This window comes from Geotrypetes seraphini, chromosome 2, assembly GCF_902459505.1.
Source record: "Geotrypetes seraphini chromosome 2, aGeoSer1.1, whole genome shotgun sequence".
Lineage (NCBI taxonomy): Eukaryota > Metazoa > Chordata > Amphibia > Gymnophiona > Dermophiidae > Geotrypetes > Geotrypetes seraphini.
Window position 1 is genome coordinate 124448712 of NC_047085.1, and position 16403 is coordinate 124465114.

The 16403-nt window shown below is 39.6% G+C and overlaps 1 protein-coding gene across 2 annotated transcripts in view; it reads right to left on the reverse strand.

The window, feature by feature from the left end:
* LOC117355639 (chloride channel protein D-like) overlaps window positions 1-16403 on the reverse strand; it is a 236796-nt gene that overhangs the window by 147099 nt on the left and 73294 nt on the right. For both annotated transcript variants that reach the window (XM_033934508.1, XM_033934509.1), the window contains exons 7-8: window positions 13222-13416; window positions 381-469 (exon numbers count right to left, since the gene is read on the reverse strand). In XM_033934508.1, the coding sequence (XP_033790399.1) occupies window positions 381-469; window positions 13222-13416 (284 nt within the window). The remainder of the gene's footprint in view (window positions 1-380; window positions 470-13221; window positions 13417-16403) is intronic.

Below are 16403 nucleotides of genomic sequence, written 5' to 3' on the forward strand. Positions count from 1 at the left end.
TAATTTGCAAATGAATGATATAACTGTGTGCACATCTCATGTTAAATCTTGTGAGTACCTGTGTATAGTAGTATACTGTGTGAAAGGGAATTAAATGGGATGTGCATTCAATAATGCATTCAGTTCATTTGGGTGCCTTAACATTTTTAGCACATGCAAAATTAATTGTATGCACATAACCTACAGTAATGTACACATAAATTATTTGCATGCATTAAAAAGTTCTAATGTGTACAAAAAAAATGTTAAAATGAAATGTGTGAAACAAAACAAAAAAACACCCATAAATCAGGAAATAAAGGCAACTAACTGAATTTTACCCAAGCATATTCCTAATTAAAAGCATTCAGTCATCCATCTGTGCTTTGCACATCACTTACAGGTTGTCTGAATTGATGTCTTCAAGGCTCACGGCTGGTGTGCAAGGAAAAAAATATGGAATATAGACTGAAACAGTGGCTGTAGCTGTCTGCAGGTTTGAAGACAAAAACAAAATAGTGTTAAAGGAATAGGATTTTTAACTATGCCAACTGGCATCCCCCACACACAGCATCTATACATCTGTAGTCCTGCTTTTTCATAGACAAATGAGAATTGTACATTTATAAATGCTAAGGTGAAACCAGAATTGGCTAAGTATGCCTTGATGCATGGATAAAATTGGTAATCCCTAAATGTTTCCTCTGTCTTAGCAGAACATTGCTGAACTGAATATTATGGAGAGATGACAGAACTCAGAACAAAGTCAACAACAACAGAAGAGAAACCCAACAGTTCCACAGTGAATGGAGAAACAAACAAACAAAAAAGAACTGTGGACAAGGCTTCTGATGCAGGATTTTATCCAATCAATAGATGCAATAAAAATCCAAATCCAATGAGAATCCACATATGCCTTAAATAAGGGCCCCACACAGACCGTGTTTCGACCAACACATCTTCCTCAGGGGTCCAAATTGGTAGTGTGAAATCAAAGAAAGCAAATGTGGATATTATCATGAATCCTACAAACTTCAAGTCATAGTATGTTTCATAATTTAGTTCAGGATTGCCCGATTCAAGTTCAGATACAATGATGACCTAATTTTTAGAAGATACACAGACTAACATAACCCAATGTACTTCCTCAAATTCAGTCTTCTGCATTGCCTTGTCCTTGCTCGCTGAGTCCAGCCACACGTCACCCAGCATGAGGGAGCTAGAGCATGCATACCCACTCCGCCATGCTCTACGCTCATCTTTATCAGCAGCAAAGTGCTCCCTCATGTTGGCTCCCTCATATGTGGCTCTGGTCTCAGTGAGCAAGGTGAAGGCAATGCAGAAGACTGAATTTGAGGAAGTACATTGGGTCACTTATGTTAGTCTGTCTGTATCTTCAACAAATTAAGTCATCATTGTATCTGAACTTGAATTGGGCAATCCTGGACTAAGGGCTAGATTCACTAAGGACAATGATCATGTCCAGACCAGTTTGCGATCACTTTGCGACCCGATTTTCCTCCGACCCGATTCACTAACCTCGTGGACGATCATCCTCTGATCCGATCTGATCCGCACATGCAAATGAGAGGAAACGGCATGTAAAGTAGGCAGGCAGCGATTCACTAACAAAAAACTGGACTGGCCGATCAAGAAACAAGCGACTGCTGGGGACCAGTCGCTCATGTCCTTTCTGAATGCATCTCCTGCTCTCTGCCCCGACTTTCCTGCTCTCCGCCCCGATCGCTGTTCTGCTTCTGCCCCAACTCACCACCCTGCTTCTGCCCTGACTCTCCTTGCCTTCCCCACAGTGTGAGCCCATGGTTTTAACTCGCAGGTTTAAAGCAGGTTAAAACCACGGGCTTGCAAAGTATATAAGTTTTAAAAAGTGTTGGGTTTGTTTTTTTTAAAAAGTCACTGCTCTGTAAGCATGCACAGACCATCTACAGATTCAGCGATCTATGCAGTCAGTTGGAGGTGTGATTCCAATCATCCCCATTTGCATGAGGACACATCATGAATCAGCACACACACACACACCCCCGGCCACGGATTGGACCTGGATCAGATTGGTAGGGGAGTATAGTGAATCTGGCCCTAAATTATGAAACGTACCACAACTTGAAGTTTGTAGGTTTCATGATAATATCCACACTTGCTTTCTTTGATTTCATACCCCTGAGGAAGACGTGTTTGTCGATACACGGTCTGTGTTGGGTCCTTATTTAAAGCATATGTGGATTCTCATTGGATTTGGATTTTTATTGCATTTACTGACTGAATAAAAACCTGCATCAGTAACGCCTTGTCCACAGTTTTTTTTTTGGAGGGGGGTTAGAACTTCTCAGAGCAGCATAATTGGAAATTTATCTCTAATGGCCTAACAGTCATTATTACAATGTATATAAATAGAAATTATTGCACATCACATTTTAACACTGGTCACATTTATCAAAGGTATAGCACAAGATCTAAGGCAGGGGTGTCCAACCTGCGGCCCCATGAAGTATTTTGTGTGGCCCCGGTCGAGGGCGATACAGTGTTTTCCTCTGTTGCCCTTCGGTGTTTACTGTCTTGCTGGCTCCCTCCTCCGTCTTGCTGCAGCGTTTGCGCGGCCCCAGAAAAATTTTTTTTGGGCCAGTGCGGCTCAGGGAAGCCAAAAGGTTGGACACCCCTGATCTAAGGATTAGAAGAAAAACGATGCAAAACTGTGTAACAGGAAATTTTGCACTGGTAGCAAGTTAAGATTCATGCAAAAAAAAAAAAAAAGTCCCTCCTTATTTAATGAATTGCTTATTTAAAAGATTTATAACCCTCACTATCCCTCCCTCCTACCCTTTTACAAAACCACAGAAGTGGTTTATAGCGCTGGCTGGTTCTGCACATTCCCGACACTCATAGAGTGGGAACAGCACAAGGCATTCAGCGCGCTGACCTCCACTATAAAACACTTCCATGCTTTTGTAAAAGGGGGGGGGTATATTATAATGCATTATAAACACTGGAAAAAAAAAAATGTCTGCCAGTTATGTCACAAGTCATTTTGCACAACTTTAATGTAACACATATCTGTCTAAGGAAAGGGTTTTGGGGCAAATACCACAGATGCAGCCACTAGCATGGCTTTGTAAAAGGGGAGGGGGTAAAAAAATTGAATAATAATAGGTAAAGTACAAATCCATATAAATTAGGGGATAGAGGATTTTAAAAAATATAAAAAAAGGTATTGTGAATCTGAACTTTCAAAAGACATCTGACAAAGTAACTTATGAAAGACTTCTGAGGAAATTAGAAAGTCATGGGATAGGAGATAATATCCTATTATGGATTAAGAACTGCTTAAATGGAAGCCCAGCAGTGAGGAAGTGAAGATGATGCTGGATGGACTTCTATGATCTGTGTCCCGTATATGGCAAGAAGGATCAGGAGGGGTGGAGTTGGATTTGACAGTGAACCCAGCAGTGGGGCATTGTAGAATACATGATACCTGACAGGCTTCTATGGTCTTTGTGCAATATGCAACAAGAAGGATCATGAACAATTATTCGTATTTTATATCACATTCAAATTGTCTTACCTATTAGTGGGGAGGCGAAGACATCGTATCCTGAACTTAGGAAGTAAAACAAATAATTACTGGTTTGTTGCCTTGAGAATGAATGTGAATGTTGGGCAGACTATCTGCCATCAATTATTATGTTGCTATGTTACTATACTACATATGAAAGCTAGTAAATAGAGAGTAGGTGTAAATGTTCAATATTCTCAATGGAGAAGAGTAAATAATGGGGTTCCCAGAGGTCTGTGCTTGGACTACTTCTTTTTAACATATTTAGCAATGATCTAGAGATGGGAATAACTAGTGCGATAATTAAATTTGTTGATGGCACAAAATTGTTCAAAGTTGTTAAGTCGCAAGACGATTGTGAAAAACTGCAAGAAGATCATGGGAGACCAGGCATCAAAATGGTAGATGACGTTTAATGTGGGCAAATGCAAAGTGCTGTATGTGGGAAAGAGAACCCAAACTATAGCTATCATTGAGGATACGTTGAGACCCTCAGCTCAGTGTGCAGCGGCGGCAGCTAAGAAATCAAATAAAATGTTAGGAATTTCCGGGAAAGTAATGGAAAACAAAGATGAAAATGTTATAATGTTTTGCATTGTTTATGGTACAACTCAGTGGTCTCAAACTCAAACCCTTTGCAGGGCCACATTTTGGGTTTCTAGGTACTTGGAGGGCCTCAGAAAAAATAGTTAATGTCTTATTAAAGAAATGACAGTTTTGGATGACATAAACTCTTTATAGTTTATAAATCTTTCCTTTTGGCTAAGTCTTAATAATAATATTGTAATTTATAGCTTAAGAGGCATATGATCAAGAACCTGCTTTATTTTACTTTTGTAATTATGATAAACATACCGAGGGCCTCAAAATAGTACCCGGGCCGCGCGTTTGAGACCACTGGTACAACTGCACCTCAAATACTGTGTGCCATTCTGATTGCCATAATTTCAAAAAAGATATAGCGGAATTAGAAAAGGTACAGAGAAGGATAACAAAAATGATAAAAGGGATGGAATGACTTCCCTATGAGGAAAGGCTAAAGTGGCTAGGGCTCTTCAGCTTGGAGAAGAGACGGCTCAGGGGTGATATGATAAGAGGTCTATAAAATACTGAGTGGAGTGGAAAGGGTAGATATGAATTGCTTATTTACTCTTTCCAAAAATACTAGGACTAGGGGGCATGCAATGAAGCTACTACAAGTAGATTTATAGAGAGTCAATGTGATTTTATCAAGTATTGCATGGCTGAATCAACCAAGATTTCCTCCCCAAATTAATTTAAATGCCATATTCTACAAAATCTGTAAGCCTACGTGTCTGTTTTTCAGGCAGACTCAGAAAAACAATATTAAAGTCCACATTATGCTCCTTCAGGCAAAGAATTTTTTTTACTGAGTTCTCACAATGAAGAGTTTGTTTCTACACATGTAAACACTTATGTAAGAGGCAAAGAATTAAATTAATTTGTAAAACTGCCAACCCACTTCCAGTGTTGGAGGCAATTTGCAAAAAACAAAAGAGCACATCCGGCTTTATAATATTAAAAATAGCATTATCATTTATATCCTATACAAGAAACAGCTAGCATTTTTATAGATATTGATACATGAGAAAATCCAAGGAAAGCATAGGGTTCAAAATTCAAAGGGATTTATTTAACCGGGCAGAAGAATTTCTAATAGCTACCAATATTCAGTGATATTTAACTGGGTAGTGCCACTGAATATCAGCTCTAACTAGTCATGTGCAAACCAGTTGATTAGGGGCAGTCCGGGGATATATTTTTGGGCAGAGTTGCTACTTGGTTAGTGGCAATATTCAGGGCTTCTTTCATGAAGCCATGCTGGCAAGTGCCACGTGTCAAATAATCCTTATGGGCTTTGGTGCATTTACCACACCGGGCCATACTATCGGGTAGAGAATGACACGGTGACAAAATTCATCACCGTGCCCGTCCCCGCGGATAACCGCGGGAAACCATCTTCATATCATTCTTTAAGGAGAGAGGAAAGAATCAGAGTATAATTGGGCACAACCACTGACCCGCAAGCTTTGCTTTGAAGAATGCTGGTGTAGAAGGACCAAGGTGGAAATAGACACTAGAAAATGACATGGGATTATTTCCCACGGTTATCCGCGAGGACGGGAACGGTGATGAATTTTGTCACCGTGTCATTCTCTACTATCGGGCTTGATAAAAGAAGCCCTCAGTTTGCTAACTGCTAAGTAAGTGGATAAAATTATAACAGCAAAAGCACTGAGTTAACCAGGTACTAGTCGGAATATGCGCTAATGTCCTGTTATCTTTAGAGTGACCGCACCTACCTAAATATTCAAAGCCAGAACCAGACATGACTAGGTATTGAATATCCTGGTTTAATTCAGCCCACAGACTAAATAACAAACCCATATTTTTTTTCTTAAATATCTAATGATAAACATATTTAATATATATGAGGGGCTGCTGAAACGTTCTCAGCCCAACCCAGAAGAGAATGATGTGGAGCCATGAAACTTACAAGTTGTTCCACATTTTTCTTGACACTTTTCATTTCATTTCTTCTCTCTCTACATCTCATCCCTCAGTGCCCTAATTTCCTCCCATGGCTTCCAGTATCACCTATATGTTGATGATTCCCAGATCTACCTCTCTATACCCAAGATTTCACCAAGCATCCAAGAAAAAGTCTCAGCTTGTTTGTTTGACATTGCTGCCTGAAACAAAATCTTTCCAAGACTAAACTGCTCCTCTTTCCTCCTAAACCCTCTGCTCCTCTCCTTCCATTCTTTGTAAATAATGTTATCATTCCTTTCTTCTCTGCTTGTAACCTTGGAGTTGTCTTCAACGTCGACCTCTCATTTTCTACACACATTCAACAGACTGCTAAAGCCTGTTGTTTCTATCGCTATAATATCACCAAAATTCACCCTTCCTCTCTGAGCACACTCCTCAGACCCCTGTCCACATCCCTGTAACCTCACGCTTAGACTCCTGCAATTTCTTCTAACAGGTTTCCCACTGAACCACCACTCCCCCCTGTAATCTGTGCAAAACTCTGATAAACAACTTATCTTCTGCCAACCTCGCTACACTCATGTTACCCCTCATCAAATTCACATCACTGTCTCCCTATCTGCCTCTGCATACAGTTCAAACTTCTATTACTAACTTACAAGTGTGTTCATTCTGCAGCACCTCAGTATCTTTCCTCTCTTGTCTCTCCTTATATGCCTCCCCGAGAACTTCATTCCTCAGATAAGTTGCTTTTATTTGTATCCTTTCTTGTCCACTGCCAATTCCAGTCTTTGTTCCTTTCTTCTCACTGCCCTTTGTGCTTGGAATAGACTACCTGAATCCATATGTCATGGCTCTTCACTTTTTAAAAAGTAGGCTGAAAACCCACCTTTTCAAGATTGCCTTCAACTCATAATCCTACTCCCCATCGCCCTCTGCTTATCACCCTAACGAGCAATTTAACCATCCCCCGCTAACCACAACCCCTACCCTAGCATTCTGTTTGTCTGTCTTAATTGATTAGAGCAGGGGTGTCCAACCTGCGGCCCCGTGAAGTACCGGTATTTTGTGCAGCCCCGGTCGAGGGTGATGCAGTGTTTTCCTCTGATGCCCTCAGGTGTTTACCATCCTGCCAGCTTCCTCCTCTGTCTTGCTGCAGTGTTTGCACGGCCCCAGAAACATTTTTTATGGCCAATGCGGCCCAGGGAAGCCAAAAGGTTGGACACCCCTGGATTAGAGTATCAGTTCATTCGAGAAAGGACTGTCTTCTTTGTGACTCTGAACAGTATTGCATATGTCTGGTAGCATTCTAGAAATAATTTATAGTAGTAGTAGCGAGAATCATTTTGAGGTGGTTGTTCTCCTGCCCTACCAGCCGCCCTGGACCACCAGGGATAAAGGTAAGCCCAGGGGGACCTATCTATACATTGAGGGGGTGGGGGGCCTTCCAGGGAGGGAGTTGTCATGAGCTGAGGGGATTGCAACAGTGGCATAGTCGGGTTTTTTAAATTTTATTTAAAAAAATAATTATGCGGTTTATTAGACAACCCAGTGGCATTATCATATGATACTGTGCTGTTTGGTATGGCAATGAGAGCAAAAAGTCAGATTTCTTCAAATAATAATAAATTATTACTTATAATGGCTGGGGTTGCCATTCAACAAATTACCAATAATTGGAAAAACTGGAGTAGATTAAATTATAATTTCTGGTGGAATTCCTTGTGTCATATTTATAAAATGGAAAGATTTATTGCAATACAGCGAGGATGTTTTAGAAAATTTCAAGATGTGTGGGAGCCATTAACAAAATATTGTACTGATTAGATGACATATTTTCCCTTAAATTTACAGTGGGGAGGGAGGGTAATTTTATTATTACATATTGTACAAGGTATTTGATGATATAATAGGAATATAGGAATAGGAATATATTTATTGTTAATCTGTTTTTAACATATTAACACATTTATTATAAGTTTGAAAATGAATAAAGATTTTTTTTAAAAATAATAATAATAATAATTATGCGACTGTACCACAGAACACCTCCTAATTTGTGTCATCCTCCCTCTCTAACCTGACATTGCACTTCATTCCCTCCTTCCCTCACTATTTTTTGTCCTGTCTCTCACAACTCTAATATCACTTTTAGATTATAAGCCATCCAGACATATCCATTGATGGGATAGTAAATTCAAATCTGTAAAGAAGGATAGGGAGTGGCCACATGGAGCAGAGCCCAAGATGGCAGATCAGGCATCCCCACTGAGCTCCTCTATCAGTTCCGCTTAAATAATGGAGACCTTTGCAGAAATCCACTTAGCTCAAGGGTCTCAAAGTCCCTCCTTGAGGGCCGCAATCCAGTCGGATTTTCCAGATTTCCCCAATGAATATGCACGAGATCTATGTGCATGCACTGCTTTCAATGCATATTCATTGGGGAAATCCTGAAAACCTGACTGGATTGCGGCCCTCGAGGAGGGACTTTGAGATCCCTGACTTAGCTGTAGATGAAGCACTCAACAAAAAGCTGCAACAGCTACAGGTTAAAATTGATTCTGCAAAATGAATGTTTGGACATCATGGGCTTGGAGATGGATGCCTACCTCCATCTCAACGGTGCAATGAAACCCTTGCTTAGCTCGGTCGAGCAGGAGCAATTTCGGAAGTGAATTTTAACACTGGAACAAAAGGATGATTTAGATCCCGGCACAGCAATCTGCGTCTCATCAGGATTTCCAAATTGGTAAAGGAACCTGAATTGCTGGGATTCTTGGAGTCTATATTTGATCAACTGATACAAAAGGATACCCAATTTAGACCAGTAAAGATAGAGAGAGTGAATAGACTGGGATTACATGGCAGAGATCAGACCCAGCTTTAGGTGGTGATTTTGCATCTGTTAAATTTTATGCATAAGCAGGCCATTTTGAAGACCTTGCATGGGGTCAAAACTTGGACTATCACAACAAGAAAATTCTTTGCTTTCAAGACTACTCAGCTCTAGTTGAGGCATGGAGGAAGGCTTTTGCCCCGACCTGTTCTCAGCTATATACATGAAAGATTTCCTGTGCTTTGCTCTACCTAGCATGGCTCATGAGGGCCGCTCACTCTTCTTTGAGTGTCAGCAATGCAAAACCTTTTGAAAGCGCTCCCCATGCAAGTGCCAGCATCTTGACTTTGTTTGGATTTACGATGGACATAGTCACTTGTGAATAAAGGCTTTTGTGGAGGTTCTGGTATGCCGAACTGAGAATTACTCTTTCCAGTCTATTCCATTTTTGTGGATATTGGAGTTAACTTTTCGCTTTTTTTTCTTTTGTGATTCACAGGTTGTATTTTGCATTATAAGGGATGTACTATTGTTGTTTGCTGTTTGATGGTGTATGTGCGAGGTGAAAATTTGAGGGATGTATCACATGGATAGTCCTAGATTTATCTGGAACAGATTAATGGATTAGGTTGAGGTTCTAGGATGGGAGAGGGAGGAGTGGATTAGAGTGGGGTTCGAGTTTGTTATTTGATTTAGGGAGTCAGTAGGATTAGGGGGAGGGTATTCCAGAGGACAATGCGAGGAGCATCCTTTTTGTATATGTGGGGTGTGTCTGGATAGAGGAGTGTGTGGCTTATGTGGGGCTATGGGCTGGGGTGACTCCCTGAATTTTTGTGGTTTTGATAATTTTCTTGTTTTTTTTCTGTTCCTGAAAGAATTGGTTAATGGGTAGGCTGGTATCCTGGAATGTAGGAGAGATTTCCTCCCCCATTAAATGGTCTAAAATTCTTCAGGCTTTGCAATGCTACTGGTCTTCCATTGCGCTCCTCCAGAAAACCCATTTAGATACTTTGGAACTTGAGAAACTTAAACGCTGGTGAGTGGGTCATATTGACTGTATCATGTAGGAATTTTGAGAAATACGATGGTATCTTTAATTGACTATAACATGTTTTAATGCACAAACTTTCTGATATGCTGTGATAGTTCGCCTGCTGATTTTCATTTGTACTCAGTGTCCGGTACATCTCATTGCAGTGTCCAACAATAGTCAGCCAGCATTGATGGATTCCAGTTGTCCTGATATCTTTTTTCCATAGTGGTATTGGCCTGGTGAAAACTTTTGCCATGTTCATCGCTGACTGTACCAAGATTTGCAGGGAAGAAGTCCAAGTGTGAATGTAGAAAGTGCATCTTCAGTGACATGTTGCACTTCATGGTATTGTATAAGTTTGTCAACCAGCTGAATATAGTTTGGTGCTCTGTAACTGCCAAGAAAATTCTCAACAACATCCTTGAATGCTTTCCAGGTGATTTTCTATGGCCCAACAGATCTTCAAATTTCTTCTCCAGAAACAGAGGAAGCAGTGTTCACTTCCTGTTTTTAAAGAGCCCTCCCATCGTAGAAGCCCATAATTACGAGCATCTGACATCATGAGGGTTCGCCCTGCTTCTTGGCAACTACATTCAAACATTCAAACTTTATTCATCTGCTCATAGAATTATATGGATGACATAAATCGGACGCATCCCCGAGACAGCCTAACTAGACAAGGGTGGCCCATTCTAATTCATCATTCAAACCTGCAGGAGCCACTGTATTAAGACGGTAAATCCATCTTTGTTCAATGAAATTTAGCCTCACTTCCCAGTTCCCTTCACTCTCCATTTCAACTGCGTCTATTACCCTCCACTTCAATTGTTCCACCCTATGTAGTTTTTCAATACAAAGGGGTACAATAGGGGCTTGAATGCTCATTGTATTCAATCTGGATTTATGTTCATTGAGCCGCAATTGTACAATGAACATAAATCCAGATTGAATACAATGAGCATGCAATGTAAAATTTAAAACTTAAAATTTATTGTCTTCGTCAGAGGGGCATAAGGTTTGAATGATTATAGAGTAAGAATATAGATTAATCTCCTGGTTTTACGTTTGCAGGGAGTGATAACCTTGGAAAAACCGCTGTAGAACATATGGGTGAAACATGTCGGTTATCCCCCGTTCTGTGCACTGAGACCATGAATTGAGCTGATGAAAAAGCTAAGTAATCTTATTGTAATCAGTATCTATTTGACACTTAAGGAAATAAGAAATATAAAGTTTAAAAAATTTTTAAATTTAAAAAGCATATAAAAATAAAATACAAAGATCCAATGACGAGTGGAGGTGTAAAGCCGCCTACTATGAACACATATTGAGTGGGGAGGTAGCCTCGCTGAGGATCATGTAACCTGAGACACATTTGAATGAAATAGGCATATATATAAGGCTTACATTTCCTTGTATATTGAGAGTGTTATATATTTAAACCTTTTCCTTAAATAGTTTTGTAAGAGTAGTGCTTTTAAATCTAACCCATTACGGTTAAGCCATATTTTGAGTATCAAGTTGCCCCGAATCTACAAGGACAATAGTATTCTTTGTGCCACCTGGAAAACATTAAAATTCATTAACAATTTAACATCTATACCAGTACAACAATCCACTTGTCAATCCTTATGGTTGAACTCAAAGATTCAAATAGGCGAGTCTAAGATCCTCTGGAAGCATTGGCTTACTTTAGATGATGTGTTATCAAATGGGAATATGCTTGATTTTTCAAAACTGCAATAATCATTCGGCATTGCAAAGTCTCAAGCATATAAGTGGTTGCAGTTGAATCAGGCCATTCAGAAGGGATTCCCTGATTGCCGGGCCTATGCTTACAGACAGATTTGCTAGGGCATCAGGCTGCCAAGTGGTATAAATTAATATCGGAATATTTGAATAAAAAACCAAAAACTAGTTTAAAGGATATTTGGAACATTGAGATAAAGCAGCAGTTTTCTGCTATTCAATGGCCACGGATTTGGACTTTAAGGATGAAATGTACAGCATCAGCATCTATGAGACAAACTTGTTTTTTTCTGTTACATAGAGTTTTTTGGACCCCAGTTCGTTTGCAGAAGTTAGACAGTTCAAAGTCTAATAGATGCTGGCATTGTCATCTTGAAGTAGGGACACTGGATCATTTGTTGTTCTATTGTCCTTTGATACTCATCTTTTGGAAATCAAAATGGGGACAAATTAATTTGATTTTGGAGTCTTCGATTCCGTTATCGTATGAGGTGGTTATTTGTGATACATTGTTGTCACCTAAACCTCCTTTAGACAAGTATAAAAGTAGATTATTTTCCATCATGACTGGGATAGCTATGCAAATAGTTATCAAAACCTGGAAAAATTGGGATCGACTTAATTTCTCCTTTTGGCAGGACACTATGTTTATGCCATAAATATGAGAAAATGAATTCAGAAATGTTGTGTAATAAGTTATTTAAATTAACATGGAGTCCATTGACAAATTTTGTTGGTGATGATTAGCTGGTTTATTCTCCTGATTTCTTATTTGATTGTCACATCCAGGGAGGATGGGTGGGTAGGTGGATGGGTATTATATTTTGAAATTTTCATTGATCAATAAGTTCAATATGATTTTCACCATGGGTTCTTTTTACTAAGGTGCTCTAGGGCTTTAACACGCGCGCTAGACTTTAATGCCAGCATTGAGCTGGTGTTAGTTCTATAAGCGTAGCGCGTGGTGTAGCGCGTGATAATTTCCTGCGTGCACTACAAATGCTAGCGCACCTTAGTAAAAGAAGCCCTATATGTCTGAAATATTGCATTTGGTTTTTGTTCTTGTATTAGGGTGGGAGGGAAGTGGAAAAGTTTTGAAGTATTTCTATGACTGATGTAAATGCAATTTTGAAATTAATTATATGTAAATGTATATTTTCATGCATTGTTTTTGAATGAAAAATTAATAAAGAGTTAAAAGAAAGGTTAATGAAATCATACAAACGCACCTAAAAAACAAACATGAAAAAGGCCCACAAATTCATTTTTATGCTACTTTTCATTTTGTTATGTTTTCTATGCATATTCTTTAATAAACAAAGTTTTTTTAAAAATCTAGCATGAAACAATCCATTTTGGCCATGTAAATCCCTATTAGGTGGCAATGTAAGACATAACAGAATCAAGTAGTAATATCAATATTTTTTCTACTTACCTAGCACTTACTCTCCGAACTGCTAAATTAGATGATGAATTGAAAACAGCAGCTACTAATTTAATCTTGAATCCAAGTAGTATCTTGTAACTCCATTGTTTGCTTACCAAAATCAGTAGAGCTTCTAAGAGCTTGCTAAGATTCCTGATAAAGTCCCTCTCAATTGCATCAAAGATCTTTATTCGGAATGCATTAATCTTTATGTTTATGGATATAAATAGAGCTCCCAGAAGGCCTCCTAGTATCCCAATGATAATGGTGGGAATGAAGGCTATAACACTCATGTCCAATAAGTTTTTAACCTGAATAAAAAAAAAAAAAAAGAAAGAAAGAATTAAAAACAGAGAGAAGGAGATGCGTGAACATTTCATAATGGCTAGTTTTCTACCTTGGTATTGAAATTTACATATGGTCATGACCAACGCAATTTTCAAAATCCTTAATGCCAAGAAAGCTTCAAAAATCTTTGATGCTCGGACCTCCCTAAGATTTCAACTTCTGTTTTTTATTTGTGATCATCCCTGAGGAAAGGTGACTAAAGTCAACAGAAACAAATAAAAAATGAGGTTTTAATGAATTCTGTTAGATCAATTTGTAATACAACAGTTCAAACCCCATCCTTTTATTTGAAAAACAAAAAAATTTACAGAAGTTCAAACGTTAACTTTCTCAGACTGCTTATTGACCCATGACAGGAAAAATCAGCCATTCTTAACATTTTCGATCTGAAACTAGTCACCTTTTCCCAGAGATGGTCACATTTAGGCAGGTTTTTATAAAGCTGTGCTGCTGAGCAGCACTTGTTAAAAGCCATGCCACTCATAGGAATACAATGGGCAGTTTGGCATTGAGAGTGCACTACTCAGCCCTGCAGTTTTGTAAAAGGACCATTAAAGAGGTATGACTTAAATTGCTATTTTTCAAAATCTGTAATCAGTGACCTATAGGTACGAACTATAGGAAGGCAGTCAGTAATATCAGAATGAATTTTAACTATCCTGAGATTATAACTCAATAAAATGGAACTGGTCAGTTTTCTTCTAGGAATCTGAGGTAAAACAAATACATTGATTGTGTAATATGTATTGGGGGATAACATGAAAAGTATGAGCTAAGGTCCACTGGGTGCTCTACTATCTATGGCCAAAATTTAAAAGAAATTGAATGAACAGTTCAAAAGTTGTTCTCTTAGGTTCTGCAGCTGGCATCATGATTGTTGCAATTGTCTACGTCTTGCTGCATCTGAGTAATTGGAACTGAAGTTTCAGCCTTTGTGCTGTGGCTTTCTAGAGGATATGGTGTGGTCTGCAGTTTGTCTTTATATATATAGTGTGTTCTCAAATCTGATTGGATGGAGTTTGAGGTGGGTGGTATCCTCGGGAAGGAAAGACATTTTGGAAAGAAATTGTGGCCGGAAATCCCATTGGTCACAAATTAGAATTTTATCTGGAAAGTTCATTGGTCACAGATATGAATTTTGGAGGGAGAGTTTGTTGGTAATAATTTTAAATTCTGGCAGGATGAGGCTTTCTTCCCCTCCTAAAGTTTTAGAATATGCCCTACAGAAATTCCTGCCCCCTGCAGAGGCAGAATTGTCCAAATGAATTTCCAGCCTCATTCATGCCAGAATTTAAAATTGTGACTAATAAACTTTCTCTCCAAAATTCAAATTTCTGACCAATAAACTTTCCCATCAAAATTCATTCAAATTTGTGATCAATTGGCTTTCCTGCCTCCATCTCCTGCCAAAATCTCCTTCCATCCTGGAAACCACCCACCTTAAACTCTAGCCAATCAAGTCTGAGAACCTAATAAATATATATGAAGACTGTTCTGTCCCCATTTCATGTGGGCAGTTTCTCAGTTTCTTGTATAAAACAAGTATATAGCTTGTCTTTTCTAAGACATATAAACAGTGTGCGTTCTGTGGACTCAAATTCCCAGAGTTCTTAGCAGTTCTCAGAGGTATTGGCTGCAGCTTGCTGGAGCCCACATTCTTCTTCAACTCTGGAAGAAAGCTGACTCCATCTTAACCACACCTCATGCTGTGGAGAGAGTTTGCCTTCCCAATCTGTTTTTACACTTTGGGTTTACTGGCCTCCTAACTTGAGTCTGTTAGGAATTCAGCTTGTGAGAGAAGCTAAAGTACATGTTACCTCTGCATAGGACTATGCAAAACATTCCTGGCTTCCCCTAAGTAAAGGATGTGCCAGTAGAGTGTATGGACATTGTGAAGAAGCACCACTATAAAATCTATAAACTGTAAGTGTTCATGCTTGTTCTAAATTGATATTAAAAAAGACCTGTTTAAGGTACATGGAGTCCAAGCTTGGTAATATTTAGGCTACAAGCTCAAAGAGTTAAACTGCTTGACTATCATTCTGGGTATTGCCAAGTCAAGCCAAACTAGAAACCTCACAGTATACCACAAAGAAAGCCACATATGATGGCTGAAACATCAGTTCTACTTACTCAGATGTGACAAGATCCAGACAACTGCAACAATCACTTCAACAGTTATTAATGGAACTTGTATATACAACAGGACACACACTACCATACAGATCTGATGACAGCTGTGTTGGTTAGGGCCTATTTGTTCTACTCCATATCTGTCCTTTGTTATTTCCTATATAGAGACATCAGAATGGAAAAGCAAGATGAGTGCCAAAAAAAAGACTAGCTAGCTGAGCTTATCATCAGAAGGTTATTCCCCACCACAACCCCAGCTTTTCCATAACATCAGATGGGACTCCCCATCTTCAGCCAGTTAGGATGACACTTAGGGCTAGATTCACTAAGCAAACCGATCGTGTACTGATCGGTTTGCGACCACTTTACTATCAAATTTCCATCCGGCCTGATTCACTTACTTCTCCTGCGATCCGCTTCGAATCCGTGCATGCAAATGAGGTGAAATGCATGCAAATTGGACAGCGACCCAATTCACTACAAAAAATTTTGGATCCGACTGGGCTGGCCACTCAACCCAAGAAGCGACTGCTGGAAACCAGTAGAAAATGTCTTTTCGACTCTCCAGCTCCATAGAAGCCCTGCTTTGCCCCGTGTCTCCTGCCTGCTCACCCCGATCTTCCAGCCCTGCTTTCTGCCCTGAGCTCCTACTCTCTGCCGCCTTCCGTGCAGTGCGAGCCACAGTGCAGCCCCGCTTTAAACTGCGGGCTCGTACTGCACGGAAGGCGGCAGAGAGCAGGAAAGTCTGGGCAGCAAGATTGCCTGGAAGGGGGGAGGAGAGCCAAAGCACCCAACCAAAGTTGGGCCGGGCCGGGCC